The sequence below is a fragment of the Nannospalax galili genome, unplaced genomic scaffold, assembly GCF_000622305.1.
Source record: "Nannospalax galili isolate Female #2095 unplaced genomic scaffold, S.galili_v1.0 scaffold224, whole genome shotgun sequence".
NCBI classification, from domain to species: domain Eukaryota; kingdom Metazoa; phylum Chordata; class Mammalia; order Rodentia; family Spalacidae; genus Nannospalax; species Nannospalax galili.
This window is the reverse complement of record NW_008351360.1, coordinates 281,055-306,783: the sequence shown is the minus strand read 5'-3', so window position 1 is coordinate 306,783 and position 25,729 is coordinate 281,055. Positions and strand designations below refer to the sequence as shown.

General features: G+C 43.1%; 1 protein-coding gene across 1 annotated transcript in view; it reads right to left on the bottom strand.

Annotated features, from left to right (window-relative positions):
• Arhgef4 (Rho guanine nucleotide exchange factor 4) overlaps nt 1–25,729 on the bottom strand; it is a 180,720-nt gene that overhangs the window by 128,077 nt on the left and 26,914 nt on the right. Inside the window, 1 exon segment of the mRNA XM_008848268.3 lies at nt 1,566–4,976. Coding sequence (XP_008846490.3) covers nt 1,566–4,976 — 3,411 coding nt within the window.

The following is a 25,729-nucleotide window of genomic DNA, read 5'->3' as shown; positions in this document are numbered from 1 at the left end:
GGGTTTAGCCCAAGGGTGAGGGAACTATATGTCTTCCTTGTGATAATCACTACACCAATCCGTCCACGAAATAAACAGAAGCAATGTTCACATAGAGTGATCATCACTCATATGAAACCCAGAACCCGAAAATATCCAAAACCTGAAAGATTTTAGTCTGGGCATGGTGGCACATGCCTTTAATCCCAGAACTCAGGAGATAGAGGCAGGCAGATCTTTGTGAGATCTAGGCCAGTCTGGTCTACATAGCAAGTTCCAGTCCAGCAGGGTTTATAGGAAAACCCTGTCTCAAGAAACAATAACAAAACCTAAAACAAAACCTAAGTGATTTGGAGTACTGACATTACGTCAAAAATGGAAAATTCCATATCCAACCTCAGGCAATACATTACAAAGTTCAGAAACACTGATACTGGTAAATGGCCTTCACGTTGTGTGGTATACATGACACATGAATGAGTTTTGTGTTTCAGATTTATTTTATTTTATATGTATGTGTGTGAGTCTCTGTGTGTGAGTCTCTCTGTGTGTGTATGGGACAGCAGAGAGCGTCAGATCTCCTGGAGGAAGATTTATAGGTGGTTGTGAGCCACCCTACACGGATGCTGAGAACTGAACTCCAGTTGTCTACAAGAGCAGCAATCACTCTTAACCACTGAGCCATCTCTCCAGTCCAAAGTTTTGTATGTAAACTTGGGTTTCAGCCTCAAAATGTCTCATTATGTATATACAACTATTGCAAAACCACAGATAACTGAAACTCGAAACCCTTTTTGTATTCTTACTATTGAGTTTTGAGCCACATTCCGTCGTTGGATATGTGAGTTAGAAATGAAGTCTCCTGATTTGTAGCATGTCTCCTACCCATCTAATAGGGTCCTGACAGAGCAAGAGGTTTAAAGCGGTAACATCACTGAGGCACCCTCCACTAACATGTGCTTTCGGCATCCTAAGAATGCCTGTCTACCCTCCAGATCCCGCATTCTTCCTTGTATTGTGTTCTAAAAGTTTCAAAATGTTGTGTTTTGTATTTGAGATTAGTAGTTTCTCCATGCTGTCTTTTAATACTTGAATGGGTTTTCCGTTTTATCTTAAATCTGATTCAAAGCGGGTAGGGACGTGGCTCAGTTGGTAAAGTGCTTGCCTAGTATGCATGAAGGCCTGGATTCAATCCTCAGAACCACATAAAGATGAGCACGGTGGCTCAAGCCTGTAATCCCAGCACTTCAGAGGTAGAAGCAGGAGGATCAGGAGTTCAAGGCTATCTTTGGCCTGCCTGGACTACAAGAGACCCTGCCTCCAAAACAACAAATCTAGGGGGCAGGGAAGATGGCTCAGTGGCTTAAGGCAATTGCCACCAAGCCTGATCACCTGGATTCCATCTCTGAGACATAATGCAAAGAGAGGACTGACTCCTGCAGACTGTCCTCTGATCTCTTTCTCACACACACAAAATGAATAAATGTGATAAACTTAAAAATAGCAACAACAAATTAACCCAAGAGAACTTCCTGTCACTTGTCTTAAGAGGTAAAGAAAGGGTTGGTGGCACTCAGCTCACTCACCTCACTCCCAGGAAGGTCCCTAAGGGAGGGTGCCGTGCTGAGGCCCTGTTGACACTGGCCTGTGCTCCTGCTGTCATCTTTCTGGTTTAGTGTTTGGAGAGAAAGTAAAAGGCTTGTCCTGGCCTTGGGCATCTTGGGTCTTTCTGCCGCCTCTGGACATCTGTCCACTTCCCTGTAGCTTCCAAGAGAAACCATGGAGACAGCATTAGTCCTGCCTCGCAGGCAGAGATCAGCCCTCTGTGCCCGAGCCATGGGACTCTGCGGCTTGGGGCTTGTGGGTCTGCAGGGCATGCCTTGGTTTTCATAGGCCAGGCAGCAGGCAGAGCTGCAGGGGAGGGTGCAACTTATGCCAGTCTTCTGGGCTCCAAGGCTGGAGGGGGAGGTCAGCCAGGACGGCTCAGGGAAGGCCCCAGAAGAGGGGTACCCGCTGCCTTCCTGGGCAGTGGTACGTTTTATGGTCGGTTCACTTTTCCTCCTGTGTTCCGGAGAAACAAAACTGCTGGAGGACAGAGCTGCAAGAGGCCGGACAAGAGTCCGGGGCTCTCCACACACACCGCTCTCTGTGTCCACTGCGCACTCTTCACAGTGGCTGCTGGTTGCTGGTGGGGAATTGAAGAGGGCCTCCGGAACTTCCGGGCCTGGAAGCTCACTCACTAAGGAAGGCCTTTTGGAGCCTTCCACGTCCTTGCTTCTCAGAAATGCTCGCCAGGAGCTCTGGCGTTGCTTGTTCTTCTCTTTCTCCCCCTTGACAGAGCCAGCATTCACTTTTTCTACAGCTTTGACCTCAAAAAAACTGGAAAAGGTCTTATGAGCTAAGGCTAGCCTTGCCCTGAGCTTGCTTTCTGTTGGTTTGAGTCTCTTGGCGTTGCAGGTTTCTGGGGAAAGTCCTTTGCTACTAAGGTCCCCTGATGTAATTGCGTGCTCTTCTTGGTTTCCACTGTGGGTCTCAGGAGACAGGTGGTGCACAAGCTGAGGTGGCTCCACCCGTGAGGTCACAGCCCAGGGGCTCTGGGCTCCTTCCTCGGGCCCGGAACAACCCTGGTACAGGCCCTCTGAGGTCAAGGCCTGGTCACTGGACATGCCCCCTGTGTGGCCCTTCACAGGCCAGGGCCTGCCAGTCCTTAAAGGGGTCACCTGGAGAAAGGCAGGACACTGCTCACGCTCCTGTGCATCGTGCTGAAGCCGGCGGCGTGGTCTGGGGAACGTGGCCACCTGGACAGAAGCCAGGACTCCTGCAGCAGAGCCCTGGGGGACCTCACTTGCTGGTGAACCCCAGATTTCTGAGTCCTCCACACCCTCTGGGCCACACAATCCTTTGCATTCCCAGCTGGGAGGCTCCTGGCTCCTCCCTGAGTGGATGTTCCTAGCAGACTCCAGGCACGAGCCCTCCCCAAGCAATTTGTCCTCCAGCGTCTCCTCTGAGCTCAGGGTGTCATCAAAAGCAGCCCTAGAGACCATAACTCTCCCAAGCTCCACACCTTTGGCCTGCAGCTGAGGATCCCAGTCTCCGGCTGCGGGACATGCTAGCTTCTCACACTCGCTGCCACATACTGGCATTTCTGAGGCCCTGGGAGACTCACAAGCCGTGGCATCTGTGCCCTGTGGAGATCTGTATCTTTCCTCCCGCAAGTCACCAGACTGTGACTCTAGAGGACAGCAGGCCTTCCTCGCGGTAGCCTGCTGGCCTTTCTGCTCCACTGGTATAATGATGTGTGTACAACTGGGCCTAGAGGCTCCACGTGCTTTGAGCTCCTGCTGCAGTCCAGCGTTCAAAGGTTCCACACTATCTCCAGTCCCCTGTGCACACTCAGATAACCCGGCCATTGGGGATTCTGAAAGACACTGCAGGGCATTTCCCCTGCGTTTGAGATCTAGAACCGTTGCCTCTTCTGCTGTTTTCCAAGGATCTGTTATGCATGATTTTAGGGTGGTCTCTGGGACATAGGTGCCATCACTCACTTCCCCGCCATCTCCTGGGCTTCTGTCCCACGACAGAGTCTCAGCACAACCACAGCAGCGTGGAGAGCGGGCCCCATTAGATAGCTTTTTCTTCCCACTGGGAATATACTTTGATGTATAAGCCCTGGTCTGGTTTCCTGCCCAGGCAGAAATGTTTTGCAGGCACTTTTGTTTACCGCGGGCAAGAGCAGGGCGGGTACCTCGGAGCTCCTCAGCTCTGCCTTCTGCACTGTGCCCTGGCTTGCATTCAGCTCTCTCAGGCACTTCCTCTTGGCTGCCGAGCTTCAACAATTCTGAAGTAAGGCGGGAAGGGTCTGGGCATGACCTAGAAGCCTGTTCCACCTGGTTTTCCAGTGGGAGACCCACACAGGGTGTGTCCTGAGAGGCCCTTTTAAAGCTACAACCACCTGGCTTGTGCTCACCCTGCAAAGGAGGATGTTTGCTTTGAGAAGCCGGAAGTAAACAAGACCACTGGGTGGGTGCAGGGGTGAGGGTGCTGTGTATTTTTGGATCAGGTGCTATTTCTGTTCCTTCCCTCAAGTAGGACACAAATGTCCCACAGTTGTGCCTCATGAACTCCTTAGGACAACCCAAAGGAAACCCTGATATGGAATGGGCCTTGACCAGAGTCCTCATGGCCCCACAGGGGTGCCTTGGGGGCACCCTTCCATTGCAATCAAGATTTTCTGGAGCACTACAGTGACACTTGGTGTCTAAGTGGCAAGGTGTGCCTGATTGAGGTGGGCAGGCTACATCCAAGCAGGGCAAGTCTATGTCCTGTATAGGGTCTGGGCTGGGACCTCTCTTTGTCCTTATCACTGGTACCTTAGCCCTGCTGTGTATATGTGGCCAGCTCTTTCCTAATTTGCAGTGTTGGAGAAAGCAGGGCCAGGCCGTAGGGATGTCCAGATATCCCCCGGACCTGGCTTTCTGAAGCTGGTAGCTGCTGCCACCAGGGATGCCCTGTGAGAAGTACCTGTCCACTGGTACAGACTCCCTTCCCAAGTTGGTCTCGCAGTCACAGAGTGATTTTTCATCTTCTTTTCCAGCAGTGGCAGCCAAGGTGTGCAAATCATTTTGCGAAGACTTTTCCTTCAAGCTAGGGAACAAGTCTAGCTCTTTCTTTGTATCAAGGGCAAGGACACAGGTCAAATTGTGCTCTTGAGGAAGTCTTGTTGCTGGACCATCAGGGCATTCCCAACTTGCTTCTCTGTCTATAGAGGGGCCATTTCGAGAGAAGCAGAGTCCCCCAGTGGGGTCCTCTGGCAGGGACTCTGTATCAGAGACACTTTCGAAGGGGTCTGTCTTTGTGTCTGATCGACTTTCACTTTGATGAGATAATGTCTCAAAATTGTCAAGGTCTGTTTCCTGAGACCAGTCCTGCTCCTCTGGGTCTGCAGGGGGTGGGCAGGGCTGGCTATCTTCAGGTTCACCTTCACCTGCCTCTGCAGTCTGGAAGGGCAAGAAAAAGAGAATCAGAGGCAAGGCCCCAGGACAGCAGCACGCACATCAACAACATCATGCCTGCCTTTATCAGAAGGAAACACCCATCATTTTTTATGTAGCCCTAGGACAGGCGGGAAGTATAAAGAGCCACCTTGTATTAACACAGAGAAGAAACAGTGAGGGCTAGGGAGATTGCTCAGTGAGTGAAGAGCTTGCCATGCAAGCATCACGACCTGAGTTTGGATCTCTGGAATTCACATAAAAGCCAAGCGCTGTAGCTCACACAAACAAGAGACCCCATCTCAATCAAGGTGGAAAGCGAGCAAGGATAGACACCCAAGGTTGTCCTCTGACTTCCATGTGCACAGTGTGACACATGCATGCTCCTACTCACATGCATGCCCCCACTCATACACACAAACATGAGCATACATGAGCATGCACACATAACATGCACATACACACAAACACACATACACACATGCATACATATACTCATACATACATACACATAACACGTGCACACTTGTACACACAAACACATCACATGGAAAATACTCATACACACTCATATGCATACATACATACACAGTACACACAGGCACACACATACAAATACATACATATGTACCACATACATGCACAAACACATACATACCACACATACACACATTGCACACACATATATACTAGCATATACACACATACCATATATACACAAAATCATACATACATATACTCATGCATGTTCACATGCACACACATATACACACTCTTACACATATGTACACACATACTACACACACATGCACACATATACTCATCTGCACACACCTACACATTTACATACACATTCACATACAGTCACATGCAAACACCCCATCGCCACACACTGCATCACTAACACTCACGTGTACAAACACTCAGACACACATACACAATAGCATTCACTCACATATGCACACACCTACATGCACACTTACAGAGATAGACAGAAAAAGAAAACAAGCAATGAAGCCAAACCCAAACCCCAGGGAGAAAACGTCATACAAGTTAAAACAGCTTCATGAAAAGGCAGATTAGGCCACATGAGCTTGTGCAGCTAAATAAGCCTGAGCATCTCTCTGAGTCACGTTGCAAAGCATACCTCTGTGTGAGGTATCCAGTAAGAAGGAACAAATGAATACACATCCTCCCTGGGTTCTGTTTGTTCTTGTGCAACCCAGTTGCTTATAGTAAATGCTCTTACATTTAGAACTGTTTCTTGAGTTTGATTTGTTAGAAGAAAAAAGAAACCAGAAAACAAAAGAAATCTCAGAAATTAATGAGACTAAAAACATAGACTGTTATACATGCTCAAGGCAGCTTTGAGAACAAGAAGACTGAGAACTTGGCAGAAACTTGGGAGGAATTTTCTTTTCTAGTTATACATTTCTTTGTGTTTGATTCCATGTGTGGGTGGGTGTATGTGTGGGTGTTGTTCCTCAGGCACTTTCCACCTTTTGCCTGAGATGCTGTGATCTCTCTCTGGTCTGGAACCTCACCAAGTAGGCCAGGCTAGCTCTGGTGAGCTGCCCATCTCGCCACTACTGGGCTTGCAGGCACACATCACCACACCTGCTTTTTATATGGGTTCTGGGGATCTGAGCTCAGGTCTCACACCTACGAAGCAGGCATTTTACCAACTGAGCCATTTCCCCAGGCCCGCAGGAGTTGATGATGTAAGAGATTTCTCAATGTAAATTGCTTTTAATTCCCCTTAACTGAGAGAAACATGTGATGTGTAGGATTTTTAACTAAGGGACACAGAAAATCAGGAATCATGTGATAACATGCTTTTAGATGTGTGACAAAGCAGGAAGGAGTTGTGAGTGGGAAAGGGGACATTAAAAGTGACACTACTTGGGGGGCTAGGGAAATGGCTTAGTGGATAAAATGCTTACTGGGAAAAACATGAAGACTTGAGTTCAAATGCCTAGCAACCTTGCAAAGCCAAGCAGGGAAGTGAGTGTCTGTAATCTCAGTGCTCTTACAGCAAGATGGGAGGCAGAGACAGGAGAATCCCTGGACGCTCACCAGCCAGTCAGCCTGGTGCATGCAATAATGAACAGTGAAGACATCCTGCCTTAAACAAGGTGGAAGGTGAGGACTGACACCCAAGGCTGCCCTCTGACCACCACCATAGCACATGTGTGTCCTCACTGATACACAAGTGCACATATACATTCACACATTCATCACAGGCATACACAAAAGTAGATTTAAAAAATATAAAGTGATACCACTTGGAAACAATACTGTGGAGCAATGAGTGTCCAGCAGGAGGGAGAATCTAGGGAGGCTGGCTCTACCAGGAGCTTGTTCTGGTCACCTCTGTCCAATCACGTGTCCTACTGGTAGAGAAGGACTAACAGCCTGATGCTGATGTACTCCCTGGGTCATGTAGGGACAAGGACCAGCACGATACAGATGTGAACAGGCCTTGACATGTACAGAATTGTAGTGGCCATTGTGTTGTCACTAGCGAGAGAGATGGCTTGGTTACCAGCATGCCCCTACTGAATGGCTCCTGCCTTCAAAAGAACCTGAGAACCCCCTGATCATCCTTTCAACATTGATGCAGCTTGATGGCATCCTATGGACACACGCTGGTATCCGTGTTCGTTGCTACAGGTCCAGAGAATTCCAAGTCAAAAAGATCAGCTTTGAGGTCAATGATGAACCACAGTGTCAGAGGGCTGGCACCTGCCTGGTCTCTGTTCAGTATCACCTCCAAGAGAGGGCCTGTAGTCAGAGCAGGGCCTTGGTGGGCTGGCCTGTGGCTCAGGGAGGGTAAAGCTTATGCTTACATTCCAGGTGTTTGGGGAGGAGGCCTGGCTGCATCCCAAGGGAAATAAAAGCCTCCAAGGAGAAAATTATCTAGATAATTCTTCAGATTACAAAAATGGTAAAGTCTGTGCAAGAGCACTGAATATTCCCCGAAGTGTAAAGACACTGAAATATAAAGAGTCTTTTTTTAAAGCATTTGATCAATGAGCAATGAATTCCATTGGCCCTCCCTATTTATGGGTTCAGCAAACTTCAAATGGAAAATATTGTGTGTATGTGCGTTTGTGTGGGTGCCGCTGCACATGCTTGTGGAGGTCAGAGGTCAACCTCAGATGTCTTTCCTCCACCTTTGTTTCATCCACCTTTGTTGCTGTTGTTGTTAAAGGTTTTTATTTATATCATTTTATGTGTATGAGTATTTTGCCTGCATGTATATATATGGGAGCTTCCACATGAGGGCTGATAAACCCCAGTTATCTGCAAGAGCAGTGAGTGTTCTTAACTGCCAAGCCCTCTCTCCAGTCTGTGCCACTCTTTTAAACACAGGGTCACTCATTGGTCTAGTGCTTATTGGCCTCCCCACACGTATGCACACATGCACACACATACAACCTCACACACACACACCTCCATTTATTGCAAGTTGTACAGTTTCCTGCCACATGTGTATTTTCTTGTCATTATCTTCCAGAACTACAGTATAACAACTGCAGAACAGCAGCATCTCATTGTATTAGGTATTTTAAGTCATCTGGAGCTGGTTTATAGTAGATGGGAGGAACTCTGTACGTTATGCAATTTATACAAGGTATTTGAACTTTCAGAGTTTTGTCATCTGTGGAGGTCCTCCATGCCCGAAGACACCAAGGCTGTCATTTTTCCCTCATTTGATTCGGAAGTAATAATTCTCAGCATAATTAAAAGTAAAATTAAATAGAAATAAAATATGAAATATTAATTCTCATGCTAAATCTGAGTTATGACCTGGGGGGATGAGAGGATTGGGCTGGAACTTGCTTTTCACTGTGAGGCTTAGAATGTTCTAGAGGCAGGGAAAGGGTCACCTGTGAGTGGTTTCAGGACCTGGGTTCTCCACCTCTCTTGGGCCATGTCATGTCTCTGTCTGTGGCCTCAAACACAGGTATTTGGCCTTTCTCCTGTAAGAAACACCGAACTCCATTGAGTTTTTGAGGAAGGGTGAGCTGAGGACAGGGTATTAAAGAGGTGAGGGTGGCTGTTGGAAGGAGGCTCCAGCCCTCCCTTCTCCCATCTCAGCTTTTCTTTTCCTCTCGGCAGCTATCACTGGTAACAAATCTCCCTTTACCAGGTGCAGAGTCCCACCACATCTCTTCTCTTCTCCTCTGAACACAACTGATGTTCAATCTCCACATTTCTAATCTCCCACTTCCTCTTTTTTAATATATTCGAAGACACACTATCCCCCTAAACACAGCTTCATTTGCATATCAGTAGGGTTTTTTAGTGTGTATGTGAATGTGTGTGGTGTATGTGCACATGTGGGAGCACGTGTGTCTACATGTGCACATACAGAAGCAGAGGAGGACTTCAGGTGTCATGCTCTATCACTGTCTGCCTTAGTCCCTTGAAACAGGGTCTCTCACTGCACATAGAACTAATCTGGTGGCCAGCAAGCTCCAGGAGTCCTCCTGTCTCTACTCCCCATGCCCCCCCAACACCTGGCTTTTTATGTGGGTGCTTAGGGTTCAAGCTCAGTACCTCATGCCTGAGCATCAAACACTCTTACCCACTGAGCCATCTCCCAGACCCGCATTCTAGTGTTCAAGACGAAGTATTTTGATGATCTTGGCAATTCCAATTTTTTCCTAATTCCCATTATGGCTTCCTGTTTGACCCACAGGTTTATTAGAATATTTTCGTTATCTTTTTTATTTTTTATTTCTATTTAATTATACTATGATCTAAGATGTTGCCTGTATGATACAGACGTTTTGAAATTAGTTGAAATTGGCTCTACAGTGTGGTACAAGGCCTCATTTCATAAATGTGTTTAAAAAAGACTGAATTACGTAATAGCTCACGGCAGCACTTAACTGAGTGCTCAGTAGATGAAGCCTTTTGATTATATTTAAATTGCCAGTAGTCTTACTAGTGTCCCGTCTCCCATGAAGAATGCTGAGTAAAGATTTGGTACTTTCCTCTTTCAGTTCTGTCATTGATGTATACACTTGAGCCTTGTGTTAGTCGTCGGAACAAGCTCAGCACTACTACATCTTGCTTGGGAGTGGCAGCTGAGGAACAGTCAATACGGTTTCTGCTTTATTACCTAAGGAAGGCTTTTCCTCTAAAGGTTTTCTTCCTGTGCAGCAGTTCCCTTCCTAGTTCCCCAAGTATGTTTTTCATAACCAACATAGGGAGGAAACTGCTGCATAGGAAGAAAACCTTTAGAGGAAAAGCCTTCATTAGGGACCCCCTGACTCTACCTCTCGCTTGCAGGGATTACAGATGGGTTGCTGTGCCCACCTAGCATTTATGTGGGTTCTGGGGATCCGAATTCTAGTCCTCATGATTGTTTGGCAAGTACTTTACCCACTGAACCATCTCCCCAGCTCCCAACTCATTGATTTTTGTAGATCATTTTTGTGTTTGTCAAATTAATAAAGTTCCAATCTGAGATCACTAAGATTTTTCCCTTCATTCCTTCTAGACTATGTTAGGCAAAATAATGTCACTCCATTAGAATATAGTCTTATCTTAATTCCTAGACCCTGTGACTGTTACCTTCCGTGGCCAAGACACCTTTGCAAAGTGACTAAGAGACCTGGAGGAAGAGGGAAGAGATTAACTTGGATTGTCTCTTTGGATCCTTATAAGGCAAATAAGCAGATGAATCAGAGCCGTAAGTGGAACAGAAGACTCTGGGTTCAGGGAAGGGCCAAGAGCCAAGAAATGTGGATGGAGCATTATCAACTGGACATGACACATAGATGTTTTGTTCTAGAGGCCCCCAAGAGAACAGTCCTGACAACACCTTATCCAGGGAGACACATGTTGGACTTTCTTACCTCCAGAACCTAAAGAGGTTAAATGTATGCTGTTTTAAGAAACTAAATTACTAAATTTGTGAGAATTTGTTACTGTCATAATAGGACATTGGAGACAAGATCTTACTATATAGCCCACGCTGGGCTTGAACTCTTGACCTCTTGACCCTCCTGTTTTGGCCTCAGCCTGCCCCAGTGACCTTCCTGTTTCTGTCTCACAGCAATGGGGTTACAGGAGTGTACAGCCACACTTGACTTTTTAGGTGGGTACTGGGCTCTGAACTCAGGTCCTCATGTTTAAGCAGCAAGTGCTCTTACCTATTGAGCCTCTCCCCATCCATAAGAGTATGATATTTCTAAAGTGATGAGATTTAATAGAACAAAAGAGATTGAACTCATAAAAGGAATAGTTGATAAGGTGAAATTTAAAATTTTTGCTCTGTGGAAGATAGTGCTAAGAAGGTGAATGGACAAACTAAAGACTGGGGGAAACATGTACAAATGTCTCCATGACAAAGGACTAGTGCTAGAATATATAAAGAATACTCAGAATTCAACAGCAAAAATGAATGATTCAGTTAGGAAATAGGTCAAAGGCATAAATTAACATTTCACTGTAGATGATCTACAGATGGAAAACAAGCACATGAATAGACATTCAACTCCACTTTCCATTAGGTAAGTTCAAATTAAAACCTCAGTGTCTTACCACAGCACATCGACCAGAATGGCTGAAATTTTAGAAAGAAATTGACAATATCAAAGGCTGGTGAGAAGGCAGCGGATCTGGGTATCATACAGTACACATTACTGGAGGAGAGCAGAATGATGAGTCTGTTTCCAGGCCTCCAATGCTGTGGTAGTCTTTATGATTCACGTGCAGATTTAACAAGGTGGTGTGGAAGAATAAAGTTCAGAAGGCATCAAAACACGCCAACTTGTATTTATTCATTTAAGAGAAGGAGATGCAGGGGAGCTAACTCAGTTGGTAAAGAACTTGTTGTGTAAGCCTGAAGACCTGAGTTCAATCCACAGAACCCACGTAAAAAAGCTAGGTATTGTAGCATGTACTTGTAATCCAAGTGTTGGGGAGGCAGAGATGGGAGGATCTCGGAGCCCCTTAGTCAGATTAGCCTACTTGGCAAGTTCTTGTCCAAGTCTAGGCCTGTTTCAGGAGCTGTTGACAGTTCCTGAGAAACAACACTCAAGGTTGACCTTTGGTCTCGACTCACACGTGTAGAGTACAGTAGCAAATTAGCAAAGAGACCCTGCCTTAAACAAGGAGAAGGGGAGGACCAACACCCAAGGTTGTCCTCTGATCAACACAGGTGTGTTGTGACATATGTGTACCCACACACACCCCTCTCACACACAGAGAAAGAGACCATTGTCATCAACTGCTTCAACTATACCTCAACTGCTCATTAAAGAACAATCAGAAAGTGCAAGTGGCAAAGGACCCCTGCAGACAGAATAGATGTGATAAATGAAATAACCGTGAACCATCGTTAACCATAAAACTGAAATCAGATGTCCCTTGGTGATATATACTTTAGGATGTATAGTAAAACAACTGTTATATCTGTCCAAAAGATAATGTAACCACATGGATCTCCTGGTATTTATAGAAACACTCTGGGCTTTGAAGAAAAGCTAGAGCTTTTTGAAAAAAATACTTCACAAGCTGTGGTCAATGTCACAGATATTAAAAACAACAGGAGACAATAGGAGGCTTGGATGCTGCAGAAGGGCCACTCACTCTGACTCCATTCAGCTGTAGGGCAATTCTGAAGTCATCCCACTTACAGAAATGAGGTGTTCACAGCAGCACTAAGTCATCACATCACAACCCACGAGTCAGTCAGTCGGCTAGAGCTCTGAGGCGCGGCCAGCATGTCAAAATTCACAAGTTCAGAACTTCTCCATCTATGTCTTCTCTGGGGCCTAATTTCCTCACTTTTAAAGGGTATTTTCATTGGGTAAAGAATTTGCAACTGGCAATGAGAATTCTGTCAATTCTGCCACTTGTTTCTGTTTTGTTTCTTTTTATTTATTTTTAATGTATTTATTCTTTCATAATTATGTGTAAATTCCTCCCTCTTATTTCCCATTGTCAAGCCCCTTCTTCCCAGAAGACCCCTCCTCTTATAGAAAGCAAAACTTGAATGACAAAAGTACATTATACATACAATTGTGAAATAGTAAATACATTCAAAATAAGTAAATAGAAACAACAAAAACCAAATTGTACTTTCTTTTTCTTTTCTTTTTTTTGGGGGGGGGATTCTTTTTTGAGACAGGCTCTCCTGTAGCCCCAGCTGCCCTGGAACTCCCTATGTAGACCAGGCTGGCCTAGAACTCACAGAGATCTGCCTGCCTCTGCCTCCCAAGTGCTGAGATTAAAGTGTTGAGTCAGTCAGTAGGCTAGGGCTCCAAGGCATGGCCAGCATGTCAAAATTCACAAGTTCAGAACGCTATCATGCACAGTTTTATACTTTCTTTTTAAAAATAATTTATCTTGAACTCTTTTGGGTTTTTTTTCTGTCTTTAGTTTTTATAACCCAATTATAGTCTAGTCTAGTCTAGAGTAACAACTATCTTGGCATAGAATTCTTTCTGTTTATTCTATTTGGAGTTTGTTTAACTTCTTGAATCTACAAGTGTATATTTTTTTCCAAATTTAAGACATTTTCAGCCATTATTGATCTGAATATTTGGGGGTTCTCCATTATCTCTTCTTCTTGGAAATTGATGACTCAACATGAGCTCCCCAGTGGTGATCCCACAGCACCTAACACCCCCATGCTGTTCCAGCTGCCTTTCTCTGTAGTTCAGGTTGGGCAGATCCTGTTGATCTGTCTTCAAGCTCACTGCTCTATCCTGTGTCATCCCACCACTTCAGAAGCTGCTCAGAAAGGGGTCCATTACAGTATATATTAAAATTTCTGGTTATGTAATTTCCACTCGGTTCTTTTTTTTTTTTTATTAGAAAAAGGGAATTTCACCACTGCTGTTATTTTTGTAAGGAATGGAGAGTGGGCTGAGGCACAGCCTTGAGGTAGGTATTCACTGCCCACATGCATTTATAATTGTCTTTTAAGATACAGGGATGCAGTTGGTATGCTCTACTCTCCTTGTTTTCATCACTTAACATGCTTTTAACACCATCAGTGCAGTCTTGCTCTTTGGATCTGCACTAGGCTTTTCCTCTGATGAATGCAGCACCATGTCCATGCCAAGTTTTCATAAAGAGCTCTTAAGTTGAGAGCTGGAGAGATGGCTCAGCGGTTAAAAGCACTGGCTATTCTTGCAGAGAACCTGGGTTCAATTCCCAGCACCCACATGGTCACTAACAACTGTCCATAACTCCAGTTGTGGGGAATCTGATACCTTCTGCTGACCTCTGTAGGCATTACATAACACAGGTGCACTTACCTACAGGCAATACACTTATATACATAAAAATAATTTTAAAAGAGAACTTTTAAGTTGTTTGCAATCTTTCAGTATTACAAATAAGGATATGTAAAAAGCAAATTTCTGTTGACAGAATTATGGGCTCAAATGGTATGTGTAAACTTTAATAACTACAAAATAGTTTAAATATACAAAATGTGTCAAAAAATATAATATTGTATATAGCACAGAGCATTGTGCATCTCAACACAGGTAATCACATCTCATTTGTTTTAAAAAAGACAGAGAGATAAAGCAAAAGAGATAAAGAATGAAAAAGGAATTTCTATTTTTTCTATTTCTTATACTTTCTACACATTATTAGTTTCAAGAAAACTCCTAAATGCACGTGGAAGTGTTTTTCCAACAGCTTTTTGGTGTTATCAGGAACTGAAGTCAGGGCCTGGACACACTAAGCAAGAGCTCTACCCAGCTGAACCATTCTAGGCATTCATGACTCTTTTAAAGGCCTTGGCAAGCAGTTCCAACATTGCATTCATCTTGGTATGGGTGGTATTGGTTGTCTTTCCTCATTTATGTAGTGATTTTCTTGGTTCACCATTTGGAGTGTTCAACAATGAGACTGTGGATTCCACTTAATCTGTTTTGCAGCAGGAAGTTCCCAGCTGAGGTGTGCTTCCAGGGCCCATGGGTGTGTACGTTCGAGTTCCTGGTAGGACACACCAGGACACAGGACACACCCCAAGGAAAGTGGAGCCCTGGTTCAGCCACCTTGCCTGGAAGTGAAGGTGGGTGCTGAGTCAGGCTGCTCTGTTGCTGCAGGTGGAGGCACAGACCCCACCTGGGCCTTGATGATCACACAACAAGAGGCAAACAGAGTGCCAGCCAGTCTCTGTTTCTTCTACAACTCACAGATAGTGGAAGATGGAAGAGACTGGGGGTGGGACATAGCAGTGAATCACAGTGGTTAGCAAGTTCTCACACTGTCTCATGAAGTCTAATTGCCTAGGATTAGGGAAAGGCTCAGTTTCCTCTGTACCCTGCTGACAGTACCCAGGCAAAGAAATCAGAGCCCCACCAACTTCAGGAAACAGAGAAAGGGATATGATCCTGGTGAACCCAACACTCCCACTGGGGTGTGCCCTAGAGGAGAAGATTGGAGCACTGCCTGTTTCCCATGAGCAAGTGGAGCTTGAGCTGAGCCCTTGGTCCTGCAGTGACTTGGGAGTGGGAGTGGGGGTGGGTGGGTTGTCGTGGTTCTTGTTGGGCTGACAAAGGAGAGATATTGCCAAAATAAAGGTATTCTGTTGTAAGGTCACCTTTTTGGCTAGGAGGAAACAGGCTTTTACAGAGCTGTTTTGTAAGCTATGGTTGCAAGTTCTCTAACATGTGGGAGGTAATAACGAAATCAGAGGATTTATGTCTCAAGTCCTGAGGTGCCTGAGCAGCTGCAACCTTCTTCCTACCTCTCAGAGACTGTTTGTGCCAGTGAGCATGTGCTAGTGGTACGTCTACAGTATGTTGTTGTACCAGAGAAGGTTGTACCAGGAAGGGAGGGAGTTGCTCCATATTTGATGGAATTAGAAGTCTTTTTAAAATGTCTTTCAAAAAAAGGGAATGGGGCCTGGCGAGATGGCTCAGAGGTTAAAAGCACTGGCTACTCTTGCAGAGGACCTGGGTTCAGTTCCCAGCACCCACATGGCAGCTAACAATCATCTGTATCTCCAGTTCCAGGGATTCTGACACCATGTTGGTACTGGGAACTGAACCTGAACCTGAGTCCTCTGCAAGAGGCAACCAGTGCTCTTAACCACTGAGCCATCTCTCCAGGCCCTTTGATATAGGTGTTTTTTGGGGTTTTTTTGATACAGGGTCCTTCTATAGCCCCAGCTGGCCTAGAACTTGCTATGTAGACCAGGCTGGCCTTGAACTCACAAAGATCCATCTGCCTCTGCCTGCCAAGCGCTGGGATTAAAGACATGTGCCACCATGCCTGGGTCCCCTTTGATACAATTTTAAACAGAAGAATAAAAGGGGAAAGTTTCAGGTTACAAAAGAAATTTAACAAAAAAACCCACTTATTTCTAAGTGGGTCAGTGTGGAAACCTGTATGATTTCTATTCCATGAATGATCAATGGAATTGAAAGAAAGTTCAGTTTTCACAATCCCTGCCAAGCCGGGCATGGTGGCACTTACCTTTAATCCCAGCACTCCGGAGGCAGAGGCAGGTGGATCTCTGTGAATTCAAAGCCAGCCTGGTCTACATAGTGAGTTCCAGGCCAGCTGGGGCTACAGGGAGAACCTGTCTCAAAAAGACAAAAGAAAAAAAACCCCACAATCCCTGCCTCAAAGGGATAACACATATTGGATTCTTATGAAATGCAGAAATGGTTCTTGCTACTTCAATTCCCAGAAACTTGAATTCACATAGCCACCAAAACAAGTGTCTATACGTTTTTAAAAGAAATGATCATTTTTTGTTCTTCTTTCTAAACACTGTAGTATACTCACACATGCATTTGTTTACATATGTACATGTACACATTATAGACTAGGATCTGTATATAAGGGAGAACATGCAATTTTTTACTTTATGAAACTGGGTGACCTCACTTAATATTATGCATTCTAGGTCCATCCATTGTTCTGTGAATTTTGTTATTTCAGTTTTCATTAGAGCTGAATAACATTCCATCTTATATATGTGCCCGATTTTAATTATTCATTCATCAGTTGATGACAAGTAGGTTGGTTGCATTTCCTTGCTATAGTGAATAGGCCAATGATAAACATGAGGGGGTGCAGATATCTCTATGGTAAGGTATAGAATTCCCTGGGTATATGCCCAGGGGTGAGATAGTTGGGTCATATGATAGCTCTATTTTTAATATTTTGAGGAGCCTCCAAACTGATTTCTGTAATGGCTATACTAATTTGCTCTCCTACAAGCAGTGAATAAAAGCTCCTTTTTCTCCACATCCTCTCCAACATTTGCTGTCAAATTTCTTGATGATAGCCATTCCAACTGAGGTAAGGTGGTATCTCAAAGTAGTATTCATTTGCTTTTCCCTGATGACTAGAGATGTTGAACATTTTAAAAAATAGTTGTTAGTCATCTGCATTCCTTTTTCTGAAAAAAAAAAACTATTCGATTCATTAGCCCATTCATTGATTGGAAATTTTATTTCTCTGGTATTTAATTTTTGCAATTCTTTGTATATTCCGGTTATTATCTCCTTGTCTGATGTATCGCTGGTAAAGATTTTCTCCCATTCTGTGGGATGTTTGTGTGCTCTGCTAATAGTTTCCTTTGCTGTACCAAAACTTTTTAATTTCATAAAGTCCCATCTGTTAACACTTGGGGCTAATTCCTATGCTACTGATACTCTATTCAAAAAGTTCTTGCCTGCCCCAGTGTCCTGAAGATTATTCCATATGTTTTCAACTTGGAATTTTACAGTTTCAAGTTTTAAATCTATTTTAAACTGATTTTTGTACAAGGTGAAAGTTGTGAATCTAATTTCATTCTTCTGTGGATGAGTTCTACCAACACAATTTATTGAATAGGCTATGTTTTTTTCCAAAGTATGTTTTTGCTACCTTTATCAAGAATTAAGTGGGTCAATTTATTTCTGGGTCCTCTGTTCTGCCCCATTGGGCTACCTTTCTGTTTTAATGTGAGTACCAAGCTGTCTTTATACTACAGCTCTATAGTATTATTTGAGGTCATGTATTGTGATGCCTCCAGCTGTGTTCTCACTTTATAGGATTTCTTCGGCTATTAGTAGTCTTTCATGATTCCTATGAATTCTTGGATTATTGTTTCATTAAATCTGTAGATTAATTTTGGTAGCCTAACCATTTTTACAGTGTTGGTTCTGCCAACCCAGGAGTATGAAAGCTCTTTCCATTGTCTAGTATCATGTTTGATTTCCTTTTTTAGCATCTTCAAATGTTCACTGTAGAGTCTCTGTCCTCTTTGGTTAGGTGTATTCCTAAGAACTTCATTTTTGGTACTATTTTGAATTGGATATTTTCCTTGCTTTTTTCTCTGAGAGTATATTCTTGGTACATAAGAGGGCACTTGCTTGTATTGATTTTGTATTCTGCAACTTTTCTGTAAGTGTTTATTAGAGCTAGGAATTTTCTAGTAGATTCTATAGGGTCTTTTAAATACAGAATCATGTCATCATCAAATAAAGATAGTTTGACCTCTTCTTTTCCTATTTTATTCCCTGTTATGCATTTATCTAATAACTAAAACTTTAAGCACTATATTAAATAAGAGAGGAGAGAGTGGGCATCCTTGTCTCATTCCTGATTTTAGAGGAAATGCTCTCTGACTGTCTATGTTTAATATAATATCAGCTGTAGGTTTGTTGTATATTGTCTTTATAATTTTGAGGTATACTCCATCTATTCCTAACCTCTCCAAGACTTTTATCATGAAGGCCATGTTGAACTTTGTCAGCATTAATCTACATGATTATGTGGTTTCTACCCTTTACTGTGCCTGTGTGGTGTGGTGCATTACATTGATTGATTTGTGTATGCTGAATCAAGCTTGCCTTTCTGGGACAAAGCCCATTTAGTCATAATGTATGATCTTGTTAACATGCTCCTGAATTTGGCTTGCAAATATTTTGTTGAGAATCTTTGCATCTATATTCATCCAAGAAATTAGTCTGTAGTTTTCTTTTTGTTGTTGTGTCATTACCTGGTTTTGGGATCAGAATAGTACTGACTTTCTAGAATGAATTTGGTAATGTCCTTCACTTTCTATTTTGTGGAACAAGTTAAGCAGAATTGATATGCGATCTTCCTTGAAATTTTAATAAAATTCAGCAGTAAAGCCATCCAGTCCTGGGCTTTTCTTTGAAAGGACACTCATGATTATAGCTTCTATTTCACTGCTTGTAATGGATCTGATTAAGTTATTTATATCTTCTGGTTTTAATTTTGGTAGATGACATGCATTTAGAAATTCTATTTCTTCTACGTTTTCCAGCTTTTTAGAGTATAGGTTGACAATGTAATCTCTAATAATGTTCTATATTTCATTGTAGGCTGTTGTAATGATACCCTTTTGTCAGTTTGCATTTTGTCTGCCCCCCGCCCCCTTTCTGGTCTTTTTGAGACAGGGTCTCCCTGTAGCCCCTGCAGGAACTCACCCTGTAGACCAGGCTGGCCTTGATCTCACAGAGATCCATCTGCCTCTGCCTCCTGAGTACTGGGATTAAAGGCCTGCACCACCACACCCAACTTGTATATTGTTATTTTAGTCTTTATGTCATTAATTTCTTCTTCATTATTATTTCTTGTTGTTTACAGGGATTGGGATTGACTGCTTGCTGTTTTTCAAGAGCCTTGAGGTGTATCATTAGATTATTTGCTATCTCTCAGACTTTGTGTGTGTGTGTGTGTGTGTGTGTGTGTGTGTGTGTGTGTGTACTTATGGTATAAACTATCCTCTTAGGACTGCTTTGGCTATGTACCGGAAATTCTGACAGGTTGTGTTCTCAGTATCATTTGTTACTAGAATTTTAAAAATAGTTTCACCTCTGATTTCTTGGATAACCTATTTTTCATCAAAAAATAGTAGTTTAGTCTCCAAGTATTTTTGCCTCATGTTCTATGATACCATAAATTTTTGGAAAGGTTCTGTGTGCTGCTGAAAAAAATATGTATTTCCTATCTGTTGATATATATATTATATATATATATTCAGTTAAATCAAGTTGATCCATTAGTATATTTTAGTTCTAAGTTTAGAAGATCTATTAAAACTGAGAGTGGAGTATTGAAGTCCCCTACCATTATTGTGTCAGGACTTATATGGCCTTTTATGCCTTTTAGTGTTTGTTTTATAAAATTGGGAACGCCAATATTTGATGCATAAATGTTTACTATTGTTATATTTTTTGATACCTTGTTCCATTCATTAATACTAATGTCCTTTCATCTCTTCTAACTAGTTTTGGTGTGAAGTTTACTTTATATAAGGATAACTATGACTTCTTCTTTGTTTTCCATTTGCTTGGTAGTTTCTTTTAAATTCTTTAATATTGATATTTTTTAAACATCTTTGCTAGCTAGGTGTATTTCTTGGAGACAACATAATTCTTGGTTCTTAATACATCCATTAGTCTATGTCTGTTCATTGGTGAGTTGAGGCTGTTTATGTTTATTATAGAAATACGTTTGTTATTTCCTATGAATTTGGTGATATTGTGTTTTGCTAAATTGTTTGTATTTCTTTCCTTTTCCTGGATTAGTCTTGAGAGTTTGCTGAGTTTCTGTGAATGACACAGGTGTTTCTCTCCCAGGTCTAGTTTATCTGTTCTTTTCATAGAGTGCACACTTTCATGTATTCATGAGAAAGGAGACTTTCTTCTTCTTCCCTGTAAAGTATTCCATTAAGAACTTTCTACAATGCTGGTTTGATTGTCATAGCTGCCTTAATTTGTGTTTGTCTTGAAATGTCCTTACTTCATTACTATTAAAAGATAACTGCTGGGTAGAGTGCTTTTGGTTCACAGTTATTTCTTTTCAGAGCTTGAACTATTTCATCACATGCTCTTCTGGCTTTTGTTGCTGCTGATGAAAAGTCTGGAGGAATTCTGGTATTTCAGCGTTTGTATGCAATTTGATGTTTTCCTCATGCTGCTTTTAGGATTATTTCTTTACTTTACATTTTTGGCATTGTGACTTTGATGTGCCAAGGAGAGTTTCGTCTCTGGTCATGTCTATTTGACCTCCATAGGCCTCTTGTGTTTGGATGTCTCCTTCTTTTACTTGATTTGGGTAGTTTTCTGCTATAATTTCACTGAGTAGTCTATCTATTCCATTTGACTGTGTCTCTGCTCCTTCTTCTACACCAGGAATTCCCAGGTTTGGTCTCTTGAAGGTACCCCAGACTTGAAAGTCTCATTTGTGCTCCTTCATTTTTTTATATGTGTCTGTTTGTAGTATTATCTCAACTTTATCCTTTATCCTTGAAATTTGTCCTTCTACACAGTCTTCTCTATTAATGATGGTATCTACTGTGGTTCTTTTTTAAAAAAAAATTATTTTTATTTTATGTGTATGAGTATATTGCCTGCATGTGTCTAAGTGCACTCATGTTGTGCAATGTCTGTGGAGGTCAGAAGAGGGCGTTGGATCCCCTGGAACTGGAGTTACAGAGAGTTGTTAGCTGCTATGTGGGTGCTGGGAATCAAACCTGGGTCCTCTGTAAGAGCAGTCAGTGCTTTTAACTGCTGAGCCATCTGTCCAGCCTCCCTACTGTGGTTCTTATTTGATTGACCATCTCCTTCATTTCTGTTTGATTCCTTCTCAATGTTTCAATCTCCTTGCTGAATTTTCCCTCTATATTTTGGACTCTTGCCTCCAAATTAAAGACTCTTTTATTCATTTTGGAGACTGTCTTGTCAAGATCTTGGATAGGGTTCCTTAATTCCTGCATCTGTTTGTTTCATTCTTCAATATGATCATTAATTGTTTTAATCTAATCCTTAAAAGATTTATCTAATCCTTAAAAGATTTTAGGGTTACCTCTTCAGAAGGGGGAAGTATTAGGGTAGTCAAAAGGACCATAAAAAAAATAAATCAAAGAAGAAGAAAGAGTACATGAAGTTATCAGAAAAAAAGTGATGGGGAGATATGGAAGGAGTCGGAGGGGAGAGAGTGGGCATGGATTTGATCAAAACACCTTATATGCATGTATGAAATTCTCGATTATTTATTTTTTAAAAAGCATAATAAATCTTAGAGGAACCAAAAAAAAAAAAAAAGTAGGGTGTGGTGGCTTTCACTTGTAACTGGGGCTACAGTTCCTGGAACTCACTGGCCTGCCAGCCTAGCCTACCTGATGAGCTCAAGGCCAGTTAAGAGACCCTGTCTTAAAAACAACAAAACAAAACAAAACAAAAAACCCTGGGTGGAGGCCAGCAAGATGGATTAGCAGGTAAAAGTACTTGCCACCAAACCCGACACCCGGAGTTCAATCCCTAGAATCTATATGGTAGAAAGAGAAAACTCCTTCAAGTTATCCTCTTATCTCCACATGTGTACACACACACACACACACACGCACACACACACACACACACACACACACACAAATACATATACACTAAATAAAGTTTTTTTTTTTTAATGTGAAAAAAAAAAGCAAAGCCCTGAATTCTTTCTCAGACAATTCAGCCATTTCTGTAGTTTTTCATTTCCTTAGGGGCTGGGGACTGATTGGTTGAGGGTGAGTCATAATGGGTGGTGGTTATGTCATATCCTTTTTGTTTGCCATGTTTTGTACATCTGTTGGAGTGGGTTTGTCTTTGGTTTTGACTTCCCCTTCTTCTAAAACAATTTGGATATTTTGTTTTCTGTGATTCTCCCTATAGTGATATTTGCATAAGGCTTAGCCTTGGGAACTGGTGGAACTCGGTGTTGATTGTCTTATGAAATCACTGAGGTGATCCTGTCTTGGCTATGTGCCCATAGGACCTAGGATGGAGTCACATACCAAGCTACAAGACAACCCAGACAGGATCACAGCCCAGTCTCCTGAGGTCTGCAAACTTACTGGGCAAGAACATCAAAGGTCAGGACCACCAGTGTCTATATACTAATCTGGGGCTGTGGTTAGTGCCACAGGCCTGAAGCAACCTCTGAGTAGTATAGACTGTCAATCCTACAGGGACAATTGAAACCCCAGAAAACTAAACCCCACACTACACTGTCCTTAAGAGACCACTGGAGCCAAACCCCAGTCTTCAGGGGACCCTGGGCACACCAGGGACAAAGTCCCACCAAGCCTGGATGCCTAGTCCTGGTATTCCTGGGTCTCACCAGAGATGAGAGTCTGGGTCCCAATGCTCCCAGTGCTGTTTTGGACCACTGGAGCCAGAAGCCTGCTCATTCCTGTTACCACTGGGAGAGAGAGGCCTGGTCACACGGGGCTCCCTATTGCCACCAGAAAACCTCTATTTCATATCCTATTTCAGTTCTCACTGACTGATAATAGCTGTAAGACTCTAAGATCACTTCTGGTGTTAGATAAAGTGGGTTCCATTCCTAAAGCAAGATTTGTTAATCTGTCATAGGTGAGGGAAGAAGGAATGGCCCATCCCCTGCCTCAGTTCTTAAACAATTCACCAAGGACAAAATACATTGCTTGTATAGATTCCACTGACATGTTCTTGAAAACCTGTTCTTAGTACACCAAGGAGGATACACTTCATTCCCCTGGGTCACCAGTGAACAGTATACTTTAGGGGTGAGGAGATGGCTCAGTTGTTAAAGTACTCAATGTACACACATGATGATCCATAGCACCCACTTACAAAAACCTGGGTGTGACAGGTGTGGCTGTAATCTCAGTGCTAAGGAAAAGGAGACAGGCAGATTTCTGGACCTTGTTGGCCAGTCAGTTTTGCTGATTACATTGCATCTGCAGTCAGGAGGCAGTGAGAGATGAATGCTGGTGCTCGTCTTTCTCCTTTTTAAAAAATATTTTATTATTTTTATTTTACGTGTATGAGTGTATTGCCTGCATGTATGTTATGCGCACCCGTGTCATGCAGTGCCCAAGGAGGTCAGAAGAGGGTGCCAGATACCTTGGAACTGGAGTTATGGAGCCTGTTGTTAGCTGCCATGTGAGTGGTAGAAATTGAACCTGGGTCCTCTGCAAGAGCAGACAGTGCTCTTAACTGCTGAGTTATCTCTCTAGCTCCTCCCCTTTCTCTTTGGTATTAAATCTATGATCCCACCTCAAAGGATGGTGCTCACAACTGAAATCTTACCACCTCAATTAATCTAATCTAGAAATTTCCTGACAGGCATGCCTAGGGGCTTGTCTCTTTAGTGATTCTAGATCTTGTCAAGTTGACAATCAATATTTTTATTATATATATATATATTTTTTTTTTTTGACAGAGCATAGAGTAGTGGTTTACTTACAGAAGAGTGGGCACCCCACATTTACGGCTGTGTCATAAAGTCCACATTCAAATGCAGATCCTGTGAGCTCCCAGCAGCCCCACAAAATTGTGAGAGAGGTGCCTCTTGGTGTTCTCGGCTTATATATCCTTTGCCCCTCCCCCTACATGCAGCTAAAGTTGACTGGCTGACAATCAATACTAACCATCACAATCCATAACGTGATTTGTTACTTGGCAAGAAAAAAAAGTAATTAATGAAACAAATCATCTGGTCTTAAGATATAGAAATTACCTTGGATGACAGGATGGCTCAATTGTAGCCACTGTGAGCCCAGCAGTTGGCTGTCTGGCTACAGCATGCCATGGGGAATGAGGGGGACCCAAACAAAATCCTCACTCTGCTCTCACCCACACACATTGCTTCTTACCCAGGCATGGAATTCTCTACCACAGCATCATTTTTGCACGCAGCCACTTCCAGCTGAGCCAGCAAAGGCGGTAAGAACTTTGTCACAGTTGGAATCTCTAACTTTTGCCACATCTGACTGCCTTTGAGCATATGGTTAGTTTGGGTCCACCCAGCAAATCGAGGCTAATCTCTTTATCTTAAGGCCAGGTGATTAGTGACCTGGATTACATCTGCAAAACCCTTCTTATCATCTAGTATGCCACATTCCTGGGCTTAATGCTGGGTGGTGGTGGGATTCCTGGGCATCATAGCAGGCAGTCACTACACTGCTATTGCCTTCAAGTCTAACAAAGGATCAGAATTGCTAACAGGCAGTTATAGCAACAGGTAGTTAAGCCTGTGTCAGTGTGACTGGCTCTAGAATCACCTAGGAGGCGCTGAGGTCGCCTCTGAGTATGTCTGTGAGGGCATTTTGAGAGAGGATTAACTGAGGCAGTAGACCCACCCTGTGATGGTATATATTGATTGTCAATGTAAGATTGAGAATCACCTAGGAAACAAGCCTCTGAACATGCCTGTGAGGGAGTTTCTATATTACATTAATTGAGATGGGAAGATCTGCCTTAACTGTGGGTGAGACCAGCCATTCAATGGCTGGAGACTTGAATTGCTAAGAGAAAGTGAGCTGACTACCAGCATTCATATGCCTCTGCTTCCTGACTGTGGATGCAGTGTGATTGGTTGCCTTTTGTTCCTGCTGCCATGCCTTCCTTTCATGATGGACTTCTACCCAAACTATAAATCAAAATAAAACCTTCCTTAAGCAATGAGAAAAATATAACGCATGGGTATAATGTCAGGGAGGCAGTTCTGCCTAGCACATCTCTGCTGCCTGGATATCTGCTGGAAGAATCAGAAGTGCTAATGGGCACTTATAACAAAGATGCAGCTAGTTAAGAGTAAACACACAGTGCTATGCAGCTCCAGCTGTGGTATGCAGGGGGCCACAGAACTCTTCCCAGCACCATTCACTGCTTAGTCCTGAGAAGGAAGGAAACAGCTAAGTGTCTCCTTTCCCTGTGACCTTCCTGGCCATCCCTCTGGAGACCAGTGGGTCTGATTCATGATTTTTTTTTTTT